We start from the raw sequence: 18,030 nt of genomic DNA on the forward strand, positions 1-18,030 counted from the left end.
CGGCTCAGGTCATGAACCCACAGTTCGTGAGTTCGAGCCCTGCGTCAGACTCTGTGCTGACAGCTCAGAGCCTGGAGCCTGCTTTGGATTCTGTGTCTCTCTCTCTCTCTCTCTCCCTCTCTCTCTCTCTCTCTCTGCCCCTCCCCTTCTCATGCTCTGTCTCTCTCTCTCAAAAATTAATAAACTTTAAAAAAATTTTTAAAGGAAGGTATTAAGCTGTATTTACCCCCCAATTTGGATATTTGACTGACCTGACACCATTTGTTAAAAATATCATCTTTCCCCTCCGCTTCATGGGACCACCTTCACAATGAATCCAGCATCCATCCATCTGTAAGTTCAATCCTGGACTCTGTTCTGACACAGATACATTTGTCAACCCTCACATCAAAATACTCTTTTTAACGACTATACTTGTGTGAGCACTGAATACTTTGTCCATCTTCTTCAGTTGTTCTTGACTGCTCCTGGCCCATTGCATTTCTATGTGAACATTAGAATCAACCTGTCAATATCCTCAAAATATTCGGCTGGGTCTAAACTTGCTCTGGAGGGCACTTATGTTCTCTTGCAGGTCAGTATGGAGAAAACTGATCTCTTTACGATAGTCTGCCTATCTGTTAGCATGGCACATCTCTTCATTGATTTAGTCTTTATAGCTTCTGTGCATGTGTTTTACAGTGTTCTGGTCCAGATCTTGGATGTATTTTGTTAAACTTATTCCCAGGTGTTTGCTGTTTTTTATTTGTTATTTATTTTATAAGTGGTACCAGTTTTCAAATTTTCATTTTTTGCTGTTATATCAATTCAGTTGATTTATATATATATTGATATTATATCCATAAAATTACTTAATAATGCTAATTATTTATTTGTAGATTCTTTTGGGTTTTCTATGTACACAAGCATATCATCTTCAAATGAGAGTTTGATTTCTTCCTTTCTGATCCTTATATTTTTATTTTTCTCTTGCCTTACTTCACTGGCTGGGACTTCTACTACAATGTTGAATAGAAGTGGTGATAGCAAATATTCTGGACCGATTCTCAGGTCTAGAGGAAATCTTTTCAACATTTCACCACTTCATATGATGTTTGTTATAGCTTTTTTTCTGCTAAGTATCCTTTATCACATTAAGAACATCTTCTTCCATTCCTAGTTCAGTAAGACAATTGATCACAAATGGATATTGATTTTTGTCAAATACTTTTTCTGGACCAGTTGAGATGATTCTGTAAGTTTTTCTCCTTTATTCTATTAATGGGGCAAATTACCATGATTGATTTTCATACGTTAAACCATGCATTCCCAGAAGCAGCCCAAATTCATTGTCATATACTGGATTTGGTTTGCTAATATTTCGTTTGGGATTTTGTATCTATATTCATGGGAGAAACTGGCCTATAATTTTGACGTCCATCTCAGATTTTGGTACTAATATTAGCAGGTCTCATAAAATTAGATGACAAGACTCTTTTCATTCTGTGAGGGTCTGTGTAGGATTGACATTATTCTTCCTTAACAATTAGGAAGAATTCTCTGGTGAAGCTATTGAGTCCTGGAGTTTACTTTGAGGGAAGGCTTTTAATCATAAATTCAGATATCTTTAGATGATATGATACTATTCAAATTTTCCTTTTTTCCCTCAGATTTTATGTTTTGTCAAAGAATTTGTAAGTTTCATCTAAATTAACCAATTTATCAACACAATGATGTTCAAAATACCTCCTCATTATCTCATTATCTTTTTAAAGTAAGATTTGTAATGATGTCCCTTTTACATTCCTGATCTTAGTAAATGTGTATTTTCTTCTTTTCTTTTTTAAACTAGCATTGCCAGGGGCATCCCAATTCTAATCCATGTTTTCCAAACAACCAAATTTTGGTTTTGTTGATTTTTCTCTACTAGTGTTTTCCATTTCAACAATCCTGCTCTTACATTTATAATTTCCTTCCTTTCTATTTTTGTTGAGTTTAATTAGCTGTTCTTTTTCCAAATTTTTTGAGATAGATATTTCCATGATTGGATCCTTCATCCCTTTTTTCTAATGAATGTGTAAATAAGGTTATAAATACCAACTTAGTCATGTTAGCTACATCCACAACTTTTGATACATTGTATTATCAATATCATTTTGTTAAAAAATATAGTCTAATTTCTGCTGTTGCTTCTTTTTTGAACCACAGATTATTGATGAGCATATACTGTTTAGTTTTAAAACGCTCATAATTTTTCGAGCTCTCTTTTCCAGTGTGGTCAGGGGACGTATTCTGTATGATTTCGATCTTCTGTATTTTGTTGAGATTTCCCTATGGCCCTGCATAGTCTGCTTTGGTATGTCTTTTTTAAAAATGGTTATTTATTTTTGAGAGAGAGAGAGAGAGAGAGAGCAGGAGAGGGGCAGAGAGAGAGGGAGACACAGAATCTGAAGCAAGCTCTAGGCTCTGAACTGTCAGCACAGAGCCTGACGCAGGGCTGGAACTCACGAACCATGAGATCATGACCTGAGCTGAAGTTGGACACTTAACCAAGTGAGCCACCCATGTGTCCCTGTTTTGGTATGGTTTTATGTTGCACTCATCAAGAGTGTGTATTCCTGTTCTTTGGCATAGTATTCTAGAAATTACTCAGGTCAAGTTTCTTCATTCAAGTCTTCTGTATCCTTATCCCTGTTCTTACCTATTGTTCTATCATTTACTGAGAAGAAGATGTTAAAATCTTCAACTATAATTGTAGGCCTTGTCAATTTCTCCTCTTAGATCTGTCACTTTTATATAGTTTGAGTTTTTAAGTAAAATCTCTTAACTTCTAAAGGCGGAAAACTTACTCAAAATTGTTTTGTTTTAAAGGGGGGAAGCAAATAATTCTGGAACCCCACCTTGGATCCTGTCTGGTCTTTGGACTGCCACCCCAAGCTCTGCCCATTTCACCACCTCTGACTTTTGCTGTCCCATTGGGGGGATGCAGTTTCCTGGGGGGAAATGGCAGAGGCCAGGATGGTTTTCGATGAGCCTGAAGGTCACTAGCACTTATGCAGCCTCTCACTGGCTAAGGTGGTCTTGGCCTCTCCCCATCCTGACACACTTCCCAGCCTGGACCATGGCTGGCCCATGCCCAGCCTCTCTCCTTTCTGTGCCTTACACAGCCGAGGCTCACCTTGCATGCCCGAAGGCCCGAAGTCCTGCCTTGTGAGGAAGATGGCATGATCGTGGTATTCATCGTGACCTGTGTCCGGCTTCTGCTGGAGGTAAGCCCAGCGGCAGACGTTCTCCAGGCTCTGAGAGGGGTTCCCAATCTCAATGAGGCTCATGGACTGCAGGGGGCAGGAGAGATGGAAATGAGGGCTTAGCGTCTGGTGGACCAGGTGGGAGCTGAGAAGGCTGTAGTGCTCACAGAAGCCCTCTGTTGGGGACCTGGTCTAGGTGGCACCGAGCCCAGCTCCCCTGGGGGCCCACCTCCCACTTGGCTCCATTCTTCTGAGTGGAGGGAAGGTTCCCCGGTCACACACACCTGCAAGAGTTTTCACACAAAACCACTGCCTGGTTTTTAGGTGAGTTGTGGAGGCAAAGCTCTGAGGCCATCTGAGGCTTCACACATTCCATTCCGTCTATGCCATTTCTAGAGGTCCCTGTGGGTCTCTCAGGCACTTATTCTGTGGCAGCCCTGGGCAGGAGGCAAAGGCAATGTGGACCTCATGCTGAAGAGCTCACAGTGATGGCAGGGTCCAGGGCAGGGGAGACAGAACTCCCGATATGGTGTGTAAGCCCAGAGCAGGGGAAGGGAACCCTATGCTTTCCCCGTTTGAAGGTATTACAGAAAACAACACAAATACAGTGGAGGAGAAAAACTGCAGCAGATCTAGCAAAGGAGCCACACAAAGAGCAGGGGCATAGCAACCATTCCGTCAGGAACCACAGACAGGAAGCCACCGGGAGAACCATGCCCCATTTGGTATCATGGCGCACACCAGAGCCAAGGCTGGCTGAGGGACTGGCAACCTCACAGCTCTCTCTGCACTGTGACATTGGCATTCACTCTCTAGTTCAGTCCTCACAACCACCCTGAGAGGCAGGAAGCTGAGGCTCAGAAAGGTCAAGTAACTTGCCTTAAGTCACACAGCTTGGAAGCCTAAAACCAAGGCCTATATTCAACTCTCTGCCCTAAACTGCCTCCCCAAACAAAATACACACCATACTGTCCCCAAAGCAAGGCTCCTACATGCAACATGCTTCCCTTTTCTCTCTGCTACCCTCACAGCAGGAAGTGAGTGTGTAAGCTCCTCTCACCTTGAACTCCCACCACCGAACAGTTCTGTCCAAGCAGAGTCCTGAGCATGTACTTCTTCTTCTCTCTTTTTAATGTTTATTTTAATTTTTGAGAGAGAGATTGAGAGTAAGTGGTGGAGGGGCAGAGAGAGAGGGAGACAGAGGATCTGAAGCAGCCTCTGTGCTGACAGCAGACAGCCTGATGCAGGTTTCAAGCCCGCAAACTGTGAGATCATGACTTGAGACAAAGTTGGACTCTTAATCGACTGAGCCACGCAGACACCCCCCCCCCCCACTTTTTATTTGAGAGAGAGAGGGCGAGCACACAAGTGGTCTGGAGGGGCAGAGAGAGAGAGAAAGAGAAATAGTCTTAAGCAGGCTCCACGCTGAGATTGGAGCCCGGTGTGGGGCTCAATCCCACAACCTTGGGATCATAACCTGAGCCAAAAATCAAGAGTCAGCTGCTCAACCGACTGAGCCACCCAAGCTCCCCGCTTCTTCTCTTCAAGGATCCATCTGTCCGTAAAGCAGAGTTATGCATTCCTTAGTAGACATGTCTGAAGGTGGTCTGTTTCTTCCTGGTCACTGCCAGGGTTCTCATGCATTATCCACGTCAATGACTTACAAGATGGCACAGCAATTCCCAAGCCCCGAGCACAGAGCACCTGGGAGCTGAGTGTGCTCGTTATAACAAGACAAAATGAGTCCTGATGAAGTAGAGTCACAGACTGGAATGACAGGTCTGGTGACCAGGACCTGCTGGACACAGGCACAGAGATGGTCAGCCCAGAGGAAGGTGCAGCAGGGGGTGGGAGGTGGAGCCCACTCTGGCCAGTGAGCTGTGAGCAAAAGTGACCTGTGTCTCTTCCTGGTTGGAGTGTTCAATTGCCCACATGAGACCCTGCAGAGATCTCTCCTTGCTGTGTATGGTGGACAGGGTGATGGCATTCAGCGCACGGCTACCATTGGCAAGCAGAAATGGGTGCCCGGAGCCGCCACATTGGATTTCTCAGGGCCAATCTTTAAATCTGAATTTTATAAAGTAAGCCTAGCTCATAGTAAATGTTGACTCAAATTAACATAACAAATTATGTGGCCCAAACAAAACATATCCCCCAGGTTACCAGGTTGAGAGCCCTGGAGTAGACGACCTCATGCAGACAGCCCCCTTCCAACACATCCTTCTCGGCTGGACCCGACACTGGCAAGTGCCTCCTTCCTCCCAGAAATTCCTACAGTTCAGCCCAGGCTCCCAGCCCCTCTGGCAGCCAGAGTGATTTCGCTGCTGCGGCAGGATAATTTATTGAAATATTGATTTGCGTTTTGTTCTTGCCTTGTCTTTGCCCATTTCAAGAAGGCAGCCTGCCACCTGCGTTCTCCAGGCCCGTGGGGGTTTGTGCTGCAGGGTCTAGAGCAGGGGTTGTCTGGGATCCCCCCACCTCTAGGCTTTTGGGTTCTGAGGAGACTCCCCGAGGAGAGGGCCAGAGAGAAGGGCTGGGAAGGGCTGCACCAGGACAAAGTGGTCCTGGGGGAGGCAGATCTCAGAAAACAGGGGCTGTGTACTGGGCCCTGAGAGCCTGCAGCCCAGATGGGACTCAGAGATGGAGAAGGGTGACGTCAGCATTTGGGCACCCAAGATGCAGACCTGCTTATACATCTTATTTCTCTGCCCCACGTCCCAACTTTCTCAAGGTTCTGGCCCATTTAAGATGGGGACAAAAGAATCTAGGACTGGGATTCTCATCCATACTGGGTCCGGAGCATTCAGGAGGGTGTGGGTACCTAGGGGCCAGCCTGTGACCTGATACCGACCTGTGCACCATGGCAGGCAGAGGGCCTCTGGGTCACTGAGGAGGGAGGGGACATGGGAGAGGGACAATGTGGAACAGGAGCTGGTGCCATATCAGCAGAGTTAGAATCATGGGGTGGCAGGAGATGAGCAAGAGAGGTGTGGGGGCTGGCAGGTGGAGGAGGAAGAGGCTTCTGGCTTCAGTAGAAGTGGCAAGGAGGCCCACGGGGGAGGCTTGAGGAGAGGTCTGCGAGCTCGGGGTCCACGGTACCTGGGGACACAGTCAAGGGACTGTTTTCTCCTGTCCAGCCTGCTTGCTTGGTATGAGTTTGGCAGTTTGGCTTTGGGGAGCTCTCCCCCTTATCTGGGTGCAGCCCCTAGGGGATCAGTCCAAATGCTCTGCCTGCCCCTGACAAATCAAAGGCTGGCCCAGAATCTGAGTGAGGCCAGAGGAGCTCAAAAGGACTGGACATCAGCTGAAGCAGGTTTTCCTGGAGAAACCCTGGAAGCAAGTTCCCATGAGCACCTGCTCCCTGCACCCCCTAGGTTCAGCCTTTCCTCCACCTGCTCCTCCCACATGCTGAGGGACTCCTGACAGAGTTATCCAAATAGAGGGCCCAGGAGAGGTGTCTGGGCCAGCCCAGGTGGGTCACGTGGGCTCTGACGGTTCCTCCTGAGCAACTCAACCCCCGTCTCTGCCATCCAGCCACATCCACGCAGACCTCTGATGGGCCTCACTCTGGGAGGCACTACGGACCCGCCCTGTCTTTGCTGTAGACCACAGCCTATGAGCTGTGACCCTCCTCCCAGCAAAGAGAGGAAACAGCTATTTCTCCCATTTGTATCTCCTTCCAAAGTGCCAGAGAGAGGATGGGGGCGGGGGGGGGGTTGCCTGTTTCCATTAAGAAAGATTCTCACACCTGCGTTCCAGCCAGCCCTCAAGGCACCTGTCTCTCGGCTGTCTACTCGTCTCTGCGCGGGTTTCTCTAGGAAAACCTGTTTGTACAACTCTCCCGTTCCCACCTGTGCTGCGATGGGGACCATGAGTGAGCCCTGCAAGGGGCTGACCGCAGCACCAGCCGAGGACCTCACAGATGTGTGTCCTCCCCCGGAGGGAGCCGCGGGCATCAGCTGTACAGAGTGAATTGCAGCTGAGTGGTGGTCACGATGTTTGCACCGTGGAAGGGGCATTTTTTTTTTTTAATTTTTTTAACGTTTATTTTTGAGACAGAGAGAGACAGAGCATGAACGGGGGAGGGTCAGAGAGAGAGGGAGACACAGAATCTGAAACAGGCTCCAGGCTCTGAGCTGTCAGCACAGAGCCTGAGGTGGGGCTCGAAATCACGGACCGCGAGATCATGACCTGAGCCAAAGTCGGACGCTCAACCAACTGAGCCACCCAGGCGCCGGAAGGGGCATTTCTGCACCCCCAGCCTGGGTGGTAGCTCCAGGTTTACAGAAATAGTCTAATTGAAGCTGTACAATTGCCCTAAGATATATTTTTTGGAGGTGGAACCACATCAGGGACAACAGAAGTAAACAGCTCCCAAGTCCTGCTACACAAGAGGTATCTGCGGGCCTGGAAGCCCCGCTGCAATCGGAAGTGTTCTATTCCCGGTCTGTGACGAGAGACGGGAAAGGAAGGGCGTAGCCCAGACGTGGCCACCAGGTGGCGCTGCTGTCACAAGAACGGTCTCTCGCGCGCCGGGCCGGCAGGCAGGGCCCCGCCCACCTCCTCCCAACCCTCTCAGGCTGGCGCTGCAGCTCTGAGCCTAGGCATGCACAGGGCAAAGGGGGATTTTGAAGGCCAGAGACAACCTCTGCGGTCCCACCCTTAACACGCCAATTAAGACCCGTTTAAAAATTCTGTTCCAATCATTGCTTTCTAACATTTCCATTGTTTGCCCTTGAATGAGCTGAATTATTTATGCCCTTCCCTCCTTCAGTCAAGAACACAGGAGGGAAACTGGACCAGTAGCCTGGAGGCTGGTCTTCTAGGAATAACAGCGCCATGGGGTGGCTATACCAGTGCCGCCACATGTCAGAGAGCCCCACAGACCCCAAACTCGCCCAGCAGCTTACCAGGGCATGGGCAGGTGACAGGTGGAGCTCACCTGGGCAGCATGAGAGTCCTGGGGTAGGAGACCTGTTCATGTCTCATCTGCTTGTGTTCTTGAACAAGTTACCTCACTGTGCTGAGCTCCCCATCTGCAGAAGGGGTACAACCACAGTACAGAGCCAGGAGCACAGGGACTTCTGTCATTGCCACCCCTCACACCCATAAGGCAGCTGAGGTCTAGCACAGGTGAGTGATGCCCACGGACATCACAGTCAGAATTCCTTAGACCTTTCCCCTCCAACGCTGAAAGATTCCTATGCGTGCTCCCCACTTGGTCTTGACTTGGTCTTTCACGACAAGATACCTTATGTTCCTCTCTGATTGTCCCCAAGTCTCTGATTTCCATTTGCTTTTGATTTCCATCATCCGAGGAAATATTTAAAATGAGAACAGTTCAGTAGCTCTGGTGCCTTCTCAAAAAAATCAATTGAAAGCCAGTTGCTATGCAACCCTCAAGTGTTGCCGATGTTCTGCTCCCTGGCTGATGGCATATTGTATAAAATAAGATAATCTCTTTTCTTCTGTCTTCCTTCCTTTCTTTTTTTTTTTTTTAAGAAATGGAGGAAAAAAACGTTGTTTTAGGAAAAACTTGAGATAACTTAGAAGCTTCTCATAAGCTGGAAGACAAACAACATGGCACGCATGTAAGTGCTACTGATTTTATCCCCTCTGGAACCTGGTGGGGACCCGGAGACAGGCTCTGGGGAGCTGGTCTATTTCCATCACGATTTGGAATGAATAACAGGATCTGAATGCCTGGGCCACTTTCTGCCCCAAGTCTGGCTCTTGGCCTCATAGCTGCCCCTGCCAAGAGAACTCCCAGATCTTGGGGGACACAGCTCAGTCCCTTCTCCTCACAGGAGTCCCTGCTACAGTCATCTTGGTTTCATGATGCTTAAATCCTTCTGGGCATGGGGGATGCCCTCCTTGATGGGGACACATGAGTTCCTTAAAGAGCAGCTCATCAGAATTCATCTTCACTGTGAGCCAAGCCCCATCTCCAGACCCTCAATCTAGAAGCCTGTCCAGTCTCTCCCTGAACAATCATTCCCTCCGACACGAATGTTGGGCCTCTTGTTCCTCAGACCCCAGCTGTGCAGTCAGTTGCCTGGCCACTCCATCTGGGGCCACCCCCAGTTCTATTTCCTTCAAGGTGCTCCCCACTCTGAAACAAACTTGTTTACTTGTCACTTCACGGGGAGTTCACGCTCCATTCGTGTGACCTGCTCTTCCTGTTCCTAAGACGACACCCCCGGCCGCCCCCTGTCGTCCCCTGCTGGCAGAGACCTGCAAACAGGGCCCTGCTCCCGGTGGTTGTGCAAAGTGGGATCTGTGACTAGCGGACACACACTGTTAACCGTCCACATGAGACGAGTGCCAAAAAGGGAAACCTGTCCAGCAATTTGATGGTGTGGTTTTATGGGAACGGAATTTAATAATAAAAAGTCTGGGCTGGTATTTTTGTATATCTTGGTTTTGTCACATTTTCCTTTTCTAAGAATTCCTTTTAAACATATTTTCCAGGACTACTGGTCAGCGATGGGCTCTCGGGGCTGAGTGTTCTGTGTGCCGGCTCAGCGACCTCAGCCCTAAACCTGCTCTTCACAGATGGTCACTTTCCTGTGTTGTCGGGTCCCTCCAGGTCAGCGGGACGTTGCTCCTGAGTCCTGAGGCTGACAACTCTGCTCTCTTAAATCAACCAGAGCCCACAGCTAAGTACGCTGCACCAAACCTCTGTGCCCAGGGTGGCACACCCTGTTCCAGCAATGCTGGACCAACAGGTGGGGTCTGCACTCAGTCCCTTCACGTCAGGGTATCTGGACAGCACCAGCGGTGCCCTCCTGACTCTCCTGAACCCCTGCCTGCACTTCTGCCATGTGTCCTCCCTCAGGAGATCGAAAGCCACACCCTGGAAGCCCTCACACTCCAGCAACCTGCCCCAGGAGGACCGAGCATCAGCCAGGCCCTGTAACTTTCTGGAATCCCCCAGGACACACTGGCCATGACAGGCGATAGCCCTTTCCAGAGACCTCCACCACAGCCTCATGGGCCCCACCTGGGCTCTCAGGGGACAGGCAGGGCAGGGCAGAAGGTGGGCAGGGCATGGGTAAGCTTTGCTACAGGAGACAGGTCAGCCCAGCTGGATCCCCAGGGGCAGCAGAGGAGCAGGGAGCATGCTGTCCCTCTCGGCCATGCTGGGGGTACTGGGGATGGGCAATCCCCCACAGCCTGCGATGACCTCTATCCTGACTCCTCTGATGTCACTGGCAGAGGTGTGAGGCTGGGCTGCTGAGCCCTCGGCTGGGGCCCAGTAGGCGCTCTCTGGGTTTAGCTCTGAAAGCATGCTTCCTGCTCCAGATTCTCCCTTCCAATTCCTAAACTCCTTCCCAGCAGGAAGTCATGGGAGCTGGGGTCCCCCTGTGCCCCTCCTGGTTGCCACTGTCCAAGTACTGGTCTCACTGAAGCTACCCTACTGCCCAGGTGAGCTCCAGCCACGCACCTTGCTGGTCGTGACCTCCAGGCAGCTCTGTGGCCCACCCACTTCCCCATACCTCCCTGGGAAGAGCCAGACAATGCTCTCCACTCTGCCTCTGGGAGACTTGGGGTGAGGGGCGTAACCACATGGCCCTGGCCTTGAGGGAGGTGCCTGTACTCTTGGGGGATTTGGCCTCACCTGCAGGTAAGGTGGCAGCCTGCATTCTAGCCCAGATGGTTTGCTCAGAGGTCCCTAACCAGGAGACTGGAAGAGCCCCTGGGCCCAACCGCAGGAAAGGTAAGACAGTGACCCTGAGGGCAGAAGAACCCCTCCCCTCCCCAATTGTCTCCGAGCCTCCACAGAGTTGAGGTGCCAAGTGAAAGCAGAAAATCCCTTCAATGTCCTCCTTCAAATTAGGAATAAAATGTTGGACATGACAGAGCCCTGTCGCATGCCACTGGAGACTCTACTCAGGTGGATTCAGTTAAACGGGATTACTTGGATTCTGCCATTTTTAAGTGCTTTTTAAAAAATGTAAACTATTTTTTCATAATTAAAAATGCACTATTTTGTGTAGAAAAGAAACATGCTTATCATGATAAATTATGAAAGTTCAGTAAAATAGAAAGAGGAAAATAAAAATCCATGGCCTACTGCCCAGAGAGAAATATTAGTCACCTTTGATGTATTCTTTCCAGTCCCTTCTGTACATATATTTGTACACAAAATTAAGATCATACTATAAGTTGGAGCACACAGGTACTCAGTTGGTTAAGCATCTGACTCTTGATTTCGGCTCAGGTCATGATCTTACAGTTCATGAGATCGAGCCCCACATAGGGCTCTGCACTGACATCTCGGAGCCTGTTTGGGATTCTCTCTCTCTCTCCCTGCACCTCTCCCCTGCTCTCTTTCTCAAAATAAATAGAAAACATTAAAAAAAAAAAAAAAAACTTAGGGGGTGCCTGGGTGGCTCAGTAGGTTGGGCATCTGACTTCAGTTCAGGTCATGATCTCACGGTTCATGAGTTCGAGCCCCACATCGGGCTCTGTGCTGACAGCTCAGAGCCTGGAGCCTGCTTCAGATTCTGTGACTCTCTCTCTGCCCCTCCCGCACTCGCACTCTGTCTCTCTCTGTCTCTCAAAAATAAATAAACATAAAAAAATTTTTTTTAAACTTAAAAAAACCCCATATGATAAGTTATATTCTGTTTTCCAAAAGCAAATAAAGTTAACTGTATGCTGTAACAATTCCCCAGTGCTTTGAAAGTGGGATTTATGGGGCACCTGGGGGGCTCAGTCGGTTAAGTGTCTGACTTCAGCTCAGGTCATGATCTCACGGTTGGTGAGTTCGAGTCCTGCTTTGGGCTCTGTGCTGACAACTCAGAGCCTGGAGCCTGCTTCGGATTCTGTGTCTCCCTCTCTGTCTTCCCTTCCCCTGGGCACACTCTGTCTCTCTCTCTAAAATAAATAAACATTAAAAAAATAAAAAAAATAAAGTGGGATTTATTAGCAGCCTAATATTCTACCACACAGACGTATTACAGTTTATTTAATTGGACCCCTGTTAGTAGACAGTTCAGATTTTTCCCAGTTGTTTACACTTAGAAATAAGGCCATGGCCTTTGTCTTTTTCCTAAAACTTTGTCTGCAATTCTGATAACTGCTTTGGGATAGAGTCATAGAAATGAACAAGGCGGGTGGCCAGCAAACAGGAAGAACCTTTTTAAGGGCAGTGGTGAGTACTGTCACATTTCCTTCTAGAAATGTGTACCTACTTATACTCATACCAGAAAAGGGTAATGCTTTACCCATCCAAGCCAGCAGTTAAATCCCTCTTTATAATCTGAGCACAGGTGATCCTTTAAAAATGTTAAATTGCAGGGTGACTGAGTGGCTTAGTCAGTTGGCGTCTGACTCTTGGTTTCAGCTCAGGTCATGATCTCACAGTTCATGGGGTTGAGCCCCAAATCAGGCTCTGGGCTGGCAGCATGGAGACTGCTTGGGATCCTCTCTTTCTCCCTCTCTCTCTCTGACCCTCCCCTGCTCGTGTTCTCTCTATTTCCCTCTCTCAAAATAAATAAACTGAAAAAAAATAAAAATGGCAAATTGTATTCTTTATTTGATTAATAGTACAGTTAAAAATTTTTCCTTCTTTTTTTTTTTTTTGCCCATTTGTATTTTTCTTCTGTAAACTGTTTATACCCACTGCCAATTCTGTTTCTCCTATGGTTTGTAAGAGCTCTTCATATATTAGGGTATCACTGCCATATTGCCAGTGTTTTTCATGCTCGTGCTTTGTCTTGTAATTGTTTCTGGAGAGTTTTATATTTTAAGTGTTCAAACATATCTATCTTCCCCTTTACAATTCCTTCTATTGTACTTACGCTTAAGGAGCCCCCTTGACAACCAATATTTTCTTCTTGATTTTTGTGGTTTAAATAGTTGAATGTTTTATTGGCCTGTTATTTATCATATGTTATTTTTAATTTACTATACATGAAATTTATATTTGTCATATATTTATTTATAACACTTAATAACCATTTCATTTATATTTATCACATGTTAAGTTAAATATATGAAGTGTTTTCAGAGCTCCATAGTTTATTCAATTGATCTGTTAATGCTTACGCAAATACAGTATGATTTTAATTATTTTCACTTTATAAGATGTTTGAAGTAAATCTCTCTTTATTTGCTTAGCTTTTGAGGCTTTCCCATTCAGTCTTTTTTTTAATTTTTATTTATTTTGAGAGAGAGGGACAGAAGGAGAGTACACGCACGAGCAGGGGAGGGGCAGAGACAGGGAGGGAGAGAGAGAATCCCAAGCAGGTTCCACACTCTCAGTGCAGAGCCTATTGTGGGGCTCAATCCCACGAACCATGAGATCATGACCTGAACTGACATCAAGTAGGATGCTCAACTGACTGAACCACCCAGGTGCCTCTCCCAGCCAGTCTTGACTGGCTTATAAGGCTTCCAGATGAATCTTAGAATCATTTCACCAAATTTCCAACTACTAATTTAGGAAAAATCAGTATCTCTACTATACCCAGTCTTCCTGTAGGAACAACATATGTCTCTGCCTTTATTTTTATTTCCTTCCTATCATTAACAATGTGCAATTTTCAGGGCGCCTTGGTGGCTCAGTTGGTTAAGCCTCCGACTTTGGCTCAGGTCATGATCTCACAGTTGGTGGATCTGAACCCAGCACAGGGCTCTGCACTGACAGTGCAGAGCCTGCTTGGGATTCTCTCTCTCCCCCTGTCTCTGCCCCTCCCCTGTTTGTGCTCACTCTCTTTCTATCAAATAAACTTTAAAAACAAAACCATGTGCGATTTACTTACTGTAGGTCCTGTATCTATCTTGTTAGGAATGGGCCAGATATTTTATATTTTTGCTTACTTTTGTAAATGGAACTTTTCTTTCCCTATTACACCTACTACTAGGGTATTGTGGGTTTGTGCAAAAATTAGCGATCTTTATAGAATTATCTTACAGTTGGCCATGTCACTAAACTTCTTTAATTAACTCTAAAAGCTTTACAATGGATCCTCTGGGTTTTCCAGGCACATAATCATCAGCAACCAATTAAAATTTCATCTGTTCTTTTCTGATATTGGTTCCATGTCCTAAGACATTATCTAGAATTTCCAGAACCTCAGTAACAAAGCTACCTTCTGGTCACCATGTTTACTGTAACTGCCTCAATGAGGGCAGCATTTCCCAAAGTGAGTTCTGTAGAATGTTGACTATGTGAGGAAAAGGGTTCCACTGAGAAACAGGTTTGAGAAGCTATGTGTAGTGATCCACTTCTTGAGATTCACTGGGCACATTTCTGTCGTAAAGTCTCTGACAGATTCTTTGACAAGCCTTTCCCAGACTCACTGGACTATGGAACCCCTCTATTTTCCCGTGTAAACGTCTAGGAGCATCCTATGAATTAGCTATGCAGACGCTCTTAGGGACATGTGCTTCTTTTCTCCACCTTTAAATAAAATTTTGGTTGTCATGTTACCATCTGTTACTAGTTTTCACAGATTTTTGAATACTGGGAGGTACTCTCTCAGCAACTATGCTGCAGACCATGCCCTTGCCCTGCTGGTGGCTTCAGCATCAGGGGCTCCTGGGAGCTCTTTCTAAGGGGCCCCCCATTTGGCATACTTCACCATGCACCCCCCACTCATGCTTTTGCAAGCAATACTCATCTCTTCTCTCCAAGCCCCAGGCCCCCATGCCAGCCTCTCCTGCCATCTCTACTGGGGTGGCACTCACCTCAAACTCAACACATCCCTGTTGAACTCATTGCCTTTCTCCCTCTGACACCCCGATTCTCTTCCTGTGTTGTCCATCTGAGTGGTTGACATCAATCAGCATGCACCTGGCTGCCTGAGGCATGGGCTCAGGGTCTCCTCACCTTCATCTACTTAGAACCCGCGTCCTCTGGATTTGGCCTCCTACAGTTCTCTTCCATCTGCCTTCTTTACCCCAGCCTGTGGCCATGGTCTCGGTACAGCCCACCGCCGTCCTCCCTTCAATGGCGCTCGCACCCTCCTCAGCCAGGCTCCCACCCACCATGCTGCCCACAGGAGTCCAGGGATCCTCTTGGAAATGCAAATCAGATCCTGGAAACACCCCTCTTCTGGTTCTTCTCCCTTTTACTCCCTTCCAGTCAGTTGGCCTGACATTGTGAGGGCTGCCTGCCTCATCTTCCCCCCATGAGTCCCTGACCCCCTGTTATCATTGTTTCTTTGTCTGTACCTCTGCTTTAGAAGCTCTTGAGGTCAGGGACCACGTCAGTGGCCCAGCACAGAGCCTGGCACACAGAAACCCTTCAAAAACTATGGGTTCAATTACAAGCTTTTGTCATTCGGCAAACGAATGTGATGAATTATATGAACAGACTTCCTGATATTCGACAATTGCCTTATTCCCAGGATAAACCCTATTTTATAGTGCTGGGAGTTTCTTTTTCTGCATTATTGAATTAAACCTCAGGATTTTTTATGTCTATTTTTAGAAGGAAGACAGGTCTGCACATTGTCTTGGACATGTTACCTCTGGCAGCTTTGAGTATAGGAATCACACTGGCTATAAAAATAAATTGGGTGGATGTCAGAATATATATATATATATATATATACATATATATATATATATATGTATATATGGTGTGTGTGTGTGCTCTGAAACGATTTCCATGGTGTTGTATTATCCTTGCTAATAATTCCTTAGAAATGAATAAGAATGCACTGGCAAAAATAGATGATCTGACTCTCTATTTAGAGGTAATTTTCAGAGAACTCTGAAAGTGCTAGAGAACTTGAGTTCCCTCCATGGTTATGGGACTTATGGTGTTTTCTAACATTTTCGGCTTTGAAATATTCTCATTTCCCAGGAAATCCTTGGCTTCCCAGGGTGTCCTCGTCCCTGACTCAGGGATACTCAACTGTTCACCTTCAGGTTCTGACACTTCTGCAAATGTCGGCCTGTTGGTCACACAGTCTATCTACCTGCTGGCAGCTGTGAAGGGGAAAACAACAAGAAAAAATGGCTTTGGGTGGGGACAATTTAGCACAGAGCCTGCTGGGGTGTAGTTAAAATAAACGAAGCTTTGCTTCCTTGAGCAATCAACACATTTCAGGCCGAATTGAGAGCCAAAGCTTTGCTACCACTAGGAAGCAATTAACAACACACAATTTCCAAATTTTTCTTTTTAACCAATATGGGGGCAACCAGGGGCAGAGGGGACGCAAGCTGCCACCTGGTGCCCAGACCATTCTGTGGCTCTCCAACTCTATCTACTTCCATGCCCTTGGCCAACCTGAAGTTTCCCATTTCCCCCCTCCAGCAGTAGAGAAAAGGGGTGGGGGATCTCACTGTGTCCACACCTCATGCCAAATTTCTGAAAATTCTCAGACACTGAAGGATGCTGGCTGGAGGGCCCCAGGTGGTAATGGAGGGGCTGGAAGGAGCTGGTCTGGGGAAGGAGAGAAATGAGGGGGGGTGCAGAACATGTGGACAGCTACTCCACTGGGCCATTCCAAAGACCCCTGCCTGTGAATGGAGGCTGGGACTGGATCTCTGGGCTAGGGTCCACCCTCAGCTTCCCTTCCCAGGGAGTGCAGCACCCCAAACCTGGACACAGGGCTAGAGAGCCTCCCTAAGCCCTCCAATAGCTGGTCCACCTCATCTGCTGGCCATCCGGAGGGAGGGGGGTTGATAGAGGACCCAAATTGGGGGTCTTCCAGCAGCGGCCTAGTGTGGCAACTGCCCCAAATGCCTTCTCTTCTGTCCAGATAAGCATCCTGGTGTGGGTTACGTTGTGTACACCCTTTCTCATCTTTCAATCTGTGTTTCCTCTCTCTCTCTCTATGTCAGAGGTTTGCATTCACTAAGGTTCTCTTCTTGATTGGTTCAATTATTTTTATTTCCTAATTTTTTAATTTCTGCTTTTCTGAAACTACCTCCTTATTTTTGTCCTCCTTAGGTTTTTGGTTTGCAGTTCTTATGGACTTTTGTTCTAACATTACTGCAGGGTCCATGTGTATTCATTCTCTCTTGTGTAATCTTGGAAAGCACCTGCAAATTTGCCTCTGAATACAGCTTTGGCCACACTCTATATAGGTTTTGATCTGTAGTACTATCACTTTCATTAATTTTCCCAGCTCTAATAGTCTTCCCAGCAGGTTGTTTTTTTAACTTTTCAAAGAAATTGGACTTTTTATTTCAGTTCATATATCCCTTCCTTCCACCGCGTTTTAGGGCACTGAGTCAGAAAAGATAGCCCGGACAGTTTCTGCTGTATAAAATTCACTGGAATTTTCTTTACAACCTAAAGTACTTTTGTAATTTTCAAGTGTTCTAGGATTCCTCAAAAAGGAGTCACACAGGGCAAAGAAGAAAATGATAGAACTACTAATTTAACTTTATACATTATTATTATTTTATTTGAAACTTCTATGCCTTTTAAAATGTAATCTGTTAAAGATCTTAAAAAGAGAATGAAAGACTCCCGCGGTTAGTTTTTTTCCAATTTCTGCCTTGTTCTGACAGTCTTCTTTGATACATCTTATGTTCTCCCAGGGGTGCATGAAAGAGCATAACTGGTGTCCTTACTGTGGCCGCTTCTACTTTAGAGGGACATGCTTCCTAGGGTAAAGAGAGTGGGCTCAAGATCTACTATTCCTGGAATTCATCCGGCCACACGAGCCCTCCATTGTCATTTTTTATACCACGGGCCTTGTAGGTTGTGTGCAGTTCAATTTTACTGTTGGAGACCAAGATTCTTTGCCTTTGAGCAGATGAATTAACCCTGTACCTAATTACCATGCCTGATGATTGGTTTTTGTACATACTGAGCAAAGTCAGACGATGG

General features: G+C 46.8%; 1 protein-coding gene across 1 annotated transcript in view; it reads right to left on the reverse strand.

Annotated features, from left to right (window-relative positions):
- ADAMTS2 (ADAM metallopeptidase with thrombospondin type 1 motif 2) overlaps window positions 1–18,030 on the reverse strand; it is a 245,498-nt gene that overhangs the window by 57,462 nt on the left and 170,006 nt on the right. The window contains exon 6 of the mRNA XM_058739385.1: window positions 3,158–3,314. Coding sequence (XP_058595368.1) covers window positions 3,158–3,314 — 157 coding nt within the window. The remainder of the gene's footprint in view (window positions 1–3,157; window positions 3,315–18,030) is intronic.

Source organism: Neofelis nebulosa, chromosome 1, assembly GCF_028018385.1.
Source record: "Neofelis nebulosa isolate mNeoNeb1 chromosome 1, mNeoNeb1.pri, whole genome shotgun sequence".
Taxonomy (NCBI): Eukaryota; Metazoa; Chordata; class Mammalia; order Carnivora; family Felidae; genus Neofelis; species Neofelis nebulosa.